This window comes from Ornithorhynchus anatinus, chromosome 3 (assembly GCF_004115215.2).
Source record: "Ornithorhynchus anatinus isolate Pmale09 chromosome 3, mOrnAna1.pri.v4, whole genome shotgun sequence".
NCBI lineage: Eukaryota > Metazoa > Chordata > Mammalia > Monotremata > Ornithorhynchidae > Ornithorhynchus > Ornithorhynchus anatinus.
In genome coordinates, this window is record NC_041730.1 from 51958368 (window position 1) to 51969602 (window position 11235).

General features: G+C 53.1%; 1 protein-coding gene across 3 annotated transcripts; it reads left to right on the forward strand.

Moving 5' to 3' along the window:
* Window positions 1-8391: 8391 nt before the first annotated feature.
* On the forward strand, window positions 8392-10910 carry SPAG8 (sperm associated antigen 8). 3 transcript variants are annotated; one of them, XM_029060766.2, is made up of 8 exons: window positions 8392-8428; window positions 8542-8636; window positions 8743-8968; window positions 9682-9853; window positions 10049-10094; window positions 10198-10312; window positions 10416-10478; window positions 10656-10910. In XM_029060766.2, the coding sequence occupies exons 2-8, from the start codon at window positions 8611-8613 to the stop codon at window positions 10749-10751; spliced, it is 744 nt and encodes a 247-aa protein (XP_028916599.1). In that variant the 5' UTR covers window positions 8392-8428; window positions 8542-8610; the 3' UTR covers window positions 10752-10910. The 3 variants fall into 3 exon arrangements, with proteins under 3 accessions (XP_028916599.1, XP_028916600.1, XP_028916598.1); XM_029060765.2 differs by lacking the exon at window positions 8392-8428 and having other exon boundaries at window positions 8477-8636; XM_029060767.2 differs by lacking the exons at window positions 8392-8428; window positions 9682-9853 and having other exon boundaries at window positions 8474-8636; window positions 10090-10094.
* The last annotated feature ends 325 nt before the right edge of the window (window positions 10911-11235 follow it).

Genomic DNA, 11235 nt, shown 5'->3' on the forward strand with positions numbered 1-11235 from the left:
CGAGTCATCTACACTCGATGCTTAGAATTCCTTTACTCCCATTCTCTCCTGGACCCCCTCCAATCTGGCTTCCGTCCCCTCCACTCTACCGAGACTGCTATCTCTAAGGTCACCCATGACCTCCTTCTTGCTAAACCCAATGGCTCCTACTCTATTCTAATCCTCCTTGACCTCTTAGCTGCCTTTGACACTGTTGACCATCCCCTTCTCCTCCATACCTTATTTCACCTTGGCTTCACGGACTCCGTCCTCTCCTGGTTCTCCTCTTATCTCTCTGGCCGGTCATTCTCGGGTCTCCTTCGCATGCTCCTCCTCCCCCTCCCATCCTCTAACTGTTGGGGTTCCTCACAGGTCAGTTCTTCGCCCTCTTCTGTTTTCCATATACACTCACTCCCTCAGTGAACTCATTCGGTCTCACGGCTTCAACTATCGTCTCTATGCAGATGACACACAGATCTACATCTCCGCCCCGTCCTCTCCCCCGCCTTCAGGCTCGTATCTCCTCCTGCCTCCAAGACGTCTCTACCTGGATGTCTGCCCGCCACCTAAAACTCAACATGACCAAAACTGAGCTCCTCACCTTCCCTCCCAAGCCCTGTCCTCTTCCTGACTTCCCGATCACCGTGGATGGTACAACCATCCTTTCCGTCTCTCAGGCCCACAACTTCAGTGTCATCTTTGACTCGGCTCTTTTGTTCACCCCACACATCCGATCTGTTACCAAAATCTGCCGGTCTCACCTTTATAATATCACCAAGATCCGCCCTTTCCTCTCCACCCAAACGGCTATTTTACTGTTACAGGCTCTCGTAATATCCCGGCTGGATTACTGTGTCAGCCTGCTCTCCGATTTCCCTTCCTCCTCTCTCTCCCCACTCCAGTCTATTCTTCACTCCGCTGCCCGGCTTATCTTCCTGCAGAAATGCTCTGGGCATGTCACTCCCCTTCTTAAAAACCTCCAGTGGTTGCCTATCAACCTCCGCACAAAACTTCTCACTCTAGGCTTCGAGGCTCTCCATCACCTTGCCCCCTCCTACCTCTCCTCCCTTCTCTCTTTCTACTGCCCACCCCGCACGCTCCGCTCCTCTGCCGCCCACCTCCTTACCATCCCCCGTTCTCGCCTATCCCGCCGTCGACCCCTGGGCCACGTCCTCCCGTGGTCCTGGAATGCCCTCCCTCCTCACCTCCGCCAAACTAATTCTCTTCCCCTCTTCAAAACCCTACTTAAAGCTCACCTCTTCCAAGAGGCCTTCCCAGACTGAGCTCCTCTTTTCCCTCTGCTCCCTCTACCTCCCCTTCACCTCTCCTCGGCTAAGCCCTCTTTTCCCCCCTTTCCCTCTGCTCCTCTCCGTCTCCTTTCCCATTCCCTCAGCACTGTACTCGTCTGCTCAACTGTATATATCTTCATTACCCTATTTATTTTGTTAATGAGATGTACATCACCTTGATTCTATTTATTTGCTATTGGTTTAATGAGATGTTCATCCCCTTGATCCTATTTATTGCTATTGTTCTTGTCTGTCTGTTTCCCCAATTAGACTGTAAGCCTGTCAAAGGGCAGGGACTGTCTCTATCTGTTACTGATTTGTACATTCCAAGCGCTTAGTACAGTGCTCTGCACATAGTAAGCGCTCAATAAGTACTAATGAATGAATGAATGAACTACCACCTCTATGCAGGTGACACCCAAATCTACATCTACATCCCTGATCTCTTTCACTCTCTGCATTTCCTCCTGCCTTCAAAACATCTCTACTTGGATGTCCTCCCAGCACCTCAAGCTTAACATGTTCAAAACTGAACTCATCTTCAGAGGAACTCATCTTCCCTGTCCTTCCCATGACTTTCCCACTGTAGTTGGCACCACCATCCTTCTTGTCTCATCAGCCTGTAACCTTGGTGTTAACCTTGATTCCTCTTTCTCATTCAATCCCTCATCAAGTCCTGTCGGTACCACGTGGCTAAAATCCACTCTTTTCTCTCCATCCAAACTTCTACCACATTAATTCTGTCATTTATCCTATCCCACCTTGATTAATGTATCGGCCTCCATTCTGACCTCCCAGCCTCCTGTCTCTCCCCACTCCAGTCTATACTTCACTCTCCCGACTGAATCATTTTTCCACAAAAGTGCTCAGGACATGTTTCCCTGCTCCATGAGAAACTCCAGTGGTTGCCCATCCACCTCCGCATGAAACAAAAACTTCTCACCATTGGAGTCACCTTACCCCCTCCTACCTCACCTCACTACTCTCCTACTACAACCCAGCCTGCTCACTTGGCTCTTCTACTGCCAACCCTCTCACTGTACCTCCATCTTGTCTCTCTTGCCGGTGACCCCTTGCCCATGCCCTGCTACTGGCTTGGAATGCCCTCCCTCCTCAAATCTGACAATTATTCTTCCCCCCTTCAAAGCTTTAATGAAGAGGCCTTCCCTGACTAAGCCCTCCTTTTCTCCCACTCCCTTCTGCATCTGTCTGACTTGCTCCCTTTATTCATCCTCCCTCCCAGCCCCACAGCACTTATATACATACCTGTAATTATTTATATTAATGTCTGTCTCCACCCTAGACTGTAAGCACTTTGTGGGGAGGGAATGTGTCAGTTTATTGTTATATTGTACTCTATCGAGTCCTTAATACAGAGCTCTGCACGAAGTAAGCACTCAAATATGAATGAATGAATGAATGAATGAATGAATGAATGAATGAGAGATTGAGATTTGCCCAAGTTCACCCCAGGTCCTCTGACTCCCAGGTCTGTGCTCTTTCCACTAGGATACACGGCCTCCTTTGTCACTACTGTCCCTTAGTTCATCCAGACCAAGCTGGAGCCCTATCCCCTTACCAGAGTGCTGCCCACCCATGGGGGCTCCAGGTTAGCTGACTTGCTGTCGACACTTGCTTGTCACTGGCACCCACTTATTAATATTATATTGTGTCATATTATTGTCATGTTAATTGTTAACTGATCTCAGTGCTGTCACTTACCTCAGTGACCTCACCATGACCTTCCAATCCCCCTGCTGCCATCTGCCCTTCCCAATCCTCACTTTCCCCTTCCCGTCTCCCACCCAGCTCTTTTCCTCATTTTCCTCCGACCCCCTCCTCCTCCCCACCCCCTCCCTAGAATCCCACTTTACCAGAGCCAAACTTCATCCCCCTCCCCTTGCGCTGTTCTCTGCCAAACCCCTTCCTTCCAACCCCTTCCCTTCTCTCTTTCCCACCCTCATCGCATCCCAATTCTCCTGTATCATCGCCACCCCTCATCCCCTTCTCCCCACCCATTGCCACCTCATTGCCATCCAAACCTCTCCAACCCACCGCACCCTTTCCCATCTTTCCCCTCCTTCCACAGATGCTGCCAAGTGTGGCCTATGGAACCCCTACTCCATTATAGGTAAGCTCCCTTTCAATCTTGTCCTGTTCCTTTTCTGCTCTCTCCTCCGCCTCATCCTTACGGAGACCTGGCTCATCCCAGAGGACACGGTCTCTTCTACTGCTCTTTCCAGCGGAGGCCTCTCCTTCTCCCACTCCCCCAGACTCACTGGGAGAGGAGGAGGCGTCGGATTCCTTCTCGCACCCCAATGCTGTTTTCACACTCTCCCCGCTTCCCCTTCCCTCTCCTTCCCTTCCTTTGAAGCTCCTTATACCACCCCCTCCAGATTCTTGAAGCTGTAATCGATCACCTCCCTGGTCCTACCTCCAACTTCTTTAACCACCTTGACCGCTTTCTCACCTTCCTTCTCTCCTTTTCCTTGCCCACTCTGATCCTCGGAGACTTCAACATCCACATGGATTTATTTGGTGACTCCTCTGCCGCCCACCTTCTATCACTCCTTGACTCTACCAACCTCCTGCTCCACCACACCTCACCCACTCACCAACTTGGTCACACCCACGATCTCATCATCTCTTATCGCTGCACTATCTCCACACTCACCAACTCTGAAATCCCTCTCCCTGACCATAAACTTCTAACCTGCCTCCTTTCTCACACTCCCCTGTAAATCTGTATTACTCCCTCACAGAGATCTCCACTCTCTTGACCCCATCCATCTCTCTCAAATCCCACCCCACCTTGCCTCCCTATCCTCTCCACCCACTCTTGATGATCAAATTACTGCTGTCAACTCCACCCTCTCTACTCAACTCAACTCGCTTGCTCCCTTTTTCCTCCGTCGCTCTCGCTCCACTAACCCACAGCCCTGGGTCACTGCTACTGTCTGCCTCCTTTGCTCTTATGCTCGAGCTGCTGAACTCTGCTAGCGAAAGTCTAAGCACAAAACCAACCTTGTTCACTTCAAATTTATCCTTTCCTGCCTTAAGTCTGCCCTTTCCTTTGCCAGACAAAACTATTTTTCTTCCCTTGCTGACGCCCATGCCTCTCACCCCTGCCAACTGTTCCAGACATTTAACTCTTTTCTCAGCCTCCCTGTTCCTCCCCCTCCTCCGTCCCTCACTCTCAATGATTGGGCCACCTACTTCATTACAAAAATTAACACCATTAGGTCTGAGCTCCCCAAAGTCACCCCTCCCCCTTCTCCATCCCCTCTGCTCTCAACCCTCTCCTCTACTTTCCCATCCTTCTCAGCTGTATCCTCAGAGAACCCCTTCCTCCTCACAAGGGCCAACCCCTCCACCTGTGCTTCGGACCCCATTTCTGCTCATCTTATAAAAACTATCTCCCCTTCTCTCCTCCCTTCCTTAACTTCCATCTTTAATCACTCACTCTCCTACAGTTTCTTTCCCTCTGCCTTCAAACATGCCCACATCTCCCCATCCTAAAAAAACCCTTCTCTTGACCCCACTTGCCCTTCTAGTTATTGTCCTATCTCCCTCCTACCCTTCCTTTCCAAACTCTTAGAACGAGTCATCTACACTCGCTGCCTTAAATTCTTTAACTCTAACTCTCTCCTGGACCCCCTCCAATCTGGCTTCTGTCCCCTCCAGTCCACCGAACCTGCCCTCTCAAAGGTCACCAGTGACCTCCTTCTTGCCAAATCCAATGGTTCCTACTCTATCCTAATCCTCCTCGACCTCTCAGCTGCCTTTGACACTGCTGACCATCCCCTGCTTCTCAACACATTATCCTACCTTGGCTTCACGGACTCTGTCCTCTCCTGGTTCTCCTCTTATCTCTCTGGCTGTTCATTCTCATTCTCCTTCACGGGCTCCTCCTTCGCCCCCCATCCACTAACTGCAGTGTAGTGGTACGGCTTTGACTACCATCTCTACGCAGACGACACGCAGATCTACATCTCCGCCCCTGTCCTCTCCCCCTCCCTTCAGGCTCGCATCTCCTCCTGCCTCCAGGACGTCGCCACCTGGATGTCGGCCCGCCACCTAAAACTCAACATGAGCAAGTCTGAGCTCCTCATCTTCCCTCCCAAACCCGGTCCTCTCCCAGACTTCTCTATCACCGTGGATGGCACGACCATCCTTCCCGTCTCTCAGGCCCGCAATCTCGGTGTCATCCTTGACTCGTCCCTCTCGTTCACCCCACACATCCTATCCGTTACCAAGACCTGCCGGTTTCACCTCTACAATATCGCCAAGATCCGCCCTTTCCTCTCCACCCAGACGGCTACCTTATTGTTACAGGCTCTCGTTATATCCCGGCTAGACTACTGTGTCAGCCTTCTCTCTGACCTCCCTTCCTCCTCTCTCGCCCCGCTCCGGTCTATTCTTCACTCCGCTGGCTGGCTCATCTTCCTGCAGAAACGATCTGGGCATGTCACTCCCCTTCTTAAACAACTCCAGTGGTTGCCTATCGACCTCCGCTCCAAACAAAAACTCCTCACTCTAGGCTTCGAGGCTCTCCATCACCTTGCCACTTCCTACCTCTCCTCCCTTCTCTCTTTCTACCGCCCACCCCGCACGCTCCGCTCCTCTGCCGCCCACCTCCTCACCGTCCCTCGGTCTTGCCTATCCCGCCGTCGACCCCTGGGTCACGTCCTCCCGCGGCCCTGGAACGCCCTCCCTCCTCACCTCCGCCAAACTGATTCTCTTTCCCTCTTCAAAACCCTACTTAAAAATCACCTCCTCCAAGAGGCGTTCCCAGACTGAGCTCCTCTTCCCCCTCTACTCCCTCTGCCATCCCCCCTTTACCTCTCCGCAGCTAAAGCCTCATTTTCCCCTTTTCCCTCTGCTCCTCCACCTCTCCCTTCCCATCCCCACAGCACTGTACTCGTCCGCTCAACTGTATATATTTTCGTTACCCTATTTATTTTGTTAATGAATTGTACATCGCCTTGATTCTATTTAGTTGCCATTGTTTTTACGAGATGTTCTTCCCCTTGACGCTGTTTAGTGCCATTGTTCTTGTCTGTCCGTCTCCCCCGATTAGACTGTAAGCCCGTCAAACGGCAGGGACTGTCTCTATCTGTTGCCGACTTGTTCATCCCAAGCGCTTAGTACAGTGCTCTGCACATAGTAAGCGCTCAATAAATACTATTGAATGAACTGTAGGGGTTCCTCAAAGGTCAGTTCTTGGCCCCCTTCTGTTCTCCATCTATACTCACTCCCTCGGTGAACTCATTCGATCCCAAGGCTTCAACTATCATCTTGACACAGATGATACCCAAATCTACATCTCCTCCCCTGTTCTCTCCCCTTCCCTCCAGGCTCGTATTTCCTCCTGCCTTCAGGACATCTCCACCTGGGTGTCCGGCTGCCACCTAAAATTCAACATGTCCAAGACTGAGCTCCTTATCTTCCCTCTCAAACCCTGGCCTCTCCCTGACTTTCCCATCACTGTGGATGGCACTACCATCCTTCCACTACCATCCTTCCCATCTCACAGGCCCGCAACCTTGGTGTCATCCTTGACTCTGCTCTCTCATTCACCCCACACATCCAATCCGTCACCAAAACCTGACGGTCTCACCTTCACAACATTGCCAAGATCTGCCCTTTCCTCTCCATCCAAACTACTACTTTGCTGATACAAGCTCTCATAATATCCCACTGGATTATTGCATCACCCTCCTTTCTGATCTCCTGTCTTCCTGTCTCTCCCCACTCCAGTTTATACTTCATTCAGCTGCCCGGATTATCTTTCTACAGAAACGGTCTGGGCATGTCACTCCCCTCCTCAAAAACCTCCCGTGGTTGCCTATCAACCTTCACATCAAGCAAAAATTCCTCTCTCTTGGCTTCAAAGCTCTCCATCACCTGGACCCCTCCTACCTCACCTCCTTTCTCTCCTTCTACAGCCCACCCCGTACACGCCCTTCCTCTGCCGCTAACCTCCTCATGGTGCCTGTTCCGCCGTCGACCCCTGGCCCACGTCCTACCACTGACCTGGAATGCCCTCCCTCCTCACTTCCTCCCAACTAACTCTTCCCCTCTTCAAAGCCCTACTTACAGCTCACTTCCTCTGGGAGGCCTTCCCAGACTGAGCCCTCCCGTTCCCTCTGCCCCTCCTCTCCTCCCCATTCCCCCTTCTCCCTCCCTCTGCTCTTACCCCTTCCCTTCCCCACAGCACTTGTGAATATTCATATATATTATTTATTACTCTATTTTATTAATGATGACTATGTATTTATGTTTCTATTTATCTTGATGGTATTGATGCCTGACTACTTGTTTTGTTTTGTTGTCTGCCTCCCCCATTTAGACTGTAAGCCCGTTGTTGGGCAGGGATTGTCTCTATCTGTTGCCGAATTGTATATTCCAAGCGCTTAGTACAGTGCTCTGCACACAGTAAGCGCTCAATAAATACGATTGAATAAATGAATGAATACTGTGTGCAGAGCACTGTACTAAGCGCTTGGAGTGTACAATTAGGCAACAGAGAGAGACAATCCCTGCCCAACAGTCTGAATGTAATAACGGCATTTGTTAAGCACTTACTATGTGCCAAGCACTGTGTAAGCACTGGGAATCCCTGCCCAACAACGGGTTCACAGTCTAAACGTAATAACTATTTGTTAAGCGCTTACTACATGCCAAGCACTGTGTAAGCACTGTGTAAGCACTGGGAATCCCCGCCCAACAACGGGTTCACAGTCTGAACGTAATAATGGTGTTTGTTACGTGCTTACTTCGTGCCAAGCACTATGTAAGCACTGGGGTAGATACAGGTAATCAGGTTATCTCGGGTGTCAATCCCCATTCTACAGGTAAGGTAACTGAGTCACAGAGAAGTGATTTACCCACAGTCACCCGGCTGACCAGTGGCGGAGCTGGGATTGGCGTGGGATTAGAGTGGCTCAGTGGAAAGAGCACGGGTTTAGGAGTCAGGGGGCATGGGTTCTGATGCCGGCTCCGCCACCTGTCAGCTGTGTGGCTTTGGGCAAGTCACTTCACATCTCGGTGCCTCAGTGACCTCATCTGTAAAATGGGGATGAAGACTGCGAGCCTCACGTGGGACAACCTGATTACCCTGTATCTCCCCCAGCGCTTAGAACAGTGCTCGGCACATAGTAAGCGCTTAACAAATACCAACATTATTATTATTATTAGACCCGACGACCTCTGGCTCCCAAGCTCTTTCCACTGAGCCACAGTCCCGCCCACGCTCTTTCCTGAACTCCAGTGTCCACCTGGAGCTCGAGGCGGGGGCCAGGGCGGCCCTCCAACGGTCGCTGCGGCAACGAAGGGCAACATGGAGGCCGGACTGGCCGAGAACGGGTGAGGCCGAGCGGGGCCCGGGCCGGTGGGGGCCGGTGGGGGCCGGTGGGGGCCGGTGGGGGCCGGCGAGGCCCAGACCCTGAGTGTCCTCGGCCGCGGCCCGCAGGTCCCCGGGCTCGCCGCCCGACTCCGGGGAGCAGCTCGTCGCCGCCCGGCCATCCTCGCCGTCGCCCCCGAAGCAAGACGGGACCGGCCCGGCCCGGGACCCCACCCGACCCCCGGACCCCGGGGCCCCGGACCTGCGGCAAGGCCGGGAGGCGGGACCGAGCCCGGGGACGCTGTGGGAGCCCCAGCGCCGGGGTCGCTGCTTGATCTATAACTGGCAGGAGGAGGTGACTGCCCGAACCCTCTACTTCCCCCTCCTCCTCTCCCTCTTCCCCTCTTTTCCCTCCCCTTTCCCCCGCTCCTCCTCCTCCTCCTCCTCGTCCACGCTCTCCTTTCCCTCCTCCTCTCCTTCTCTTCCTTTCCCTTCTGCTCTCCCTCTTCCCCCTTCTTTTCTTCCTCCTCCCTCTGCTCCTCCTCCCTTTTCGCCCTGCTCCTCCTCCTTCTCGTCCACCCCCTCCTTTCTCTCCTCCTCTCCCTCCTTCTTTCATTCATTCAATAGTATTTATTGAGCGCCTTCCTTCCTCCTCCCTCTGCTCCTCCTTTCGTCCACCTCCTCCTTTTCCTCCTCCTCCCCCGTTTCCCCATGATCCACCCCCTCTTTACCCTCATCTCCCCCTTCCCCTTGATCCACCCCCTCCTTTCCCTCCTCCTCTACCTCTTCCCCTTCTTTCCTTCCTCCTCCCTCTGCTCCTCCTCCCCCTTTCCCCCTGCTCCTCCTCCTCCTCGTCCACCCCCTCCTCCCCCTCCCTTTTCTCCCCCTTTTCCCCTCCCCTCCTCATCCTTCTCCATGCCCCGCCCCCCGCCTTCACTAAACCCCTCTCCTTCAGCCCCACCCTCACCCCCAGGAGATCCTCGCCCCCTCTGATGCATAGGAGAGGTGGAAGATCTCACCCCAGGTGGTTGGGGGCGGGTCGGGGGGGGGGAATGGGGTCCCTGCCAGAGAGCCACCAGTGAACTAGACCACGTTCCGAGCCCCTGGGACGAGAGCGAGGGCTTCTACTTCCGACACGGCCACCGTGGGCTCCTGAGCATGCAACTTTGCCCCACGTCCGCCAGCACCACCCACCGTGACTCCTTCCAGCCCCCGAGGCTTGACTGCAGGCCCATGCATGGTGAGCAACACCCCACCTCTCCTCCTCTCTGGGCCCACAAGGGTTGAGATGGATGCTGAAACAGAACCAGGGCTACATGGAAAGAGAAGCAGATGAAGGGGACATTTCATGTTCCTTCCTTCGTATGACAAACCCCTGTAACCTGAAGGCCTGGGGAGCTCTAGCCCTGACTCTTCCTTTTTCCATTTCCCCCAGGCCAGCGAGAAGCAATGCTGGGACTTCTCTTCTATCACCAGTTCCAGTGAGGATGGGTTGAACTGGGCTCCAATAGAGGGGATGGCCTCAGAATGGGGAGGGCTTGGAGGGAGACTGAGACTGAGGGGGGTTCTCTTGGGGATATGCAGAAAGAAATCTGAGGATGAATTGTACCAGGCACCAGAGCCCCCAGAATACAGGTCGGTTACCCACCGGGACTATCAGCAGGCAGGCACCTTGCTACGGTCCCCCACTCCCTCACAGGTAAGATTGTTTTTCCACCCCTCCAAAAGGGATACACATCTCTGTGGGAGTAATGGGGAGGTTTGGGGCTAACAGTGTTCACTGGCTTTGAATTTTTCTCTAGCCCCACTATTACCAGCTGGAGGAGCCAGAGACCTACTGGTTTCAACGGGCCAAGGACATCAGGGTGTGTATAGGGCTGCAGAGGGGCACAGTCATCGCAGGGCCTCTCTCCTGCCTTGGGGGAGGTGAGAGGGAGTAGAGAAGCTTGTTCCTTTGTCCTAATTTCCATGGGGTGAAAGGTGGTGGGAGAGCACACTCTGCTTCAAGGACCGCTATCCTGAACCTATGGGGTTTCCTTTAGGGAGTCGGGACCATCCAGGGGTTGAAACCCTCATTCCGGAGGAACAGCAGCTTCACCACTCCTGTGCCCCTGGCTCTGAGTCACCACTTGCCCTAGATCCTCAAGAACTAATCTCCCTGTGCCCTCCCTGTGACAGACAGACACACACACACACACACAAACCCCCCACCCCATCCTCCAGGATTTGGGGGAGCAGAGCAGATTGAGAAAGAGTGAAAGAGTTGGATCAAAATAAACACTTTCCCCTGCTGCAGAGTGATACTCTCAATGTGACTCGAGTCCAGCAAAAATGCCAATATGTTGGGTTGGGGAGGACATGGACCTCAGAAGGTCAGTTCTGGGGAAAGGGGCCATACTGGCTGAGAAATTATACAGCAAGATTTTTTCCTAGCATCAGGGAAGCCAGCAGCAGATAGCAAGAAAGAGACTCTTCCCTTCCTTTTCCCAGAGAAAAGCACCTCCTTTCACTCCCTCCTCTTTCCTGGTGCCATTTTGTCCAGCTCCAGCCACACTCCTGGGGCTCTAGCTGTACCATTCACCGGAGTTTGAGCTTCCACCCACTTCAAATTTAGCATCTTCC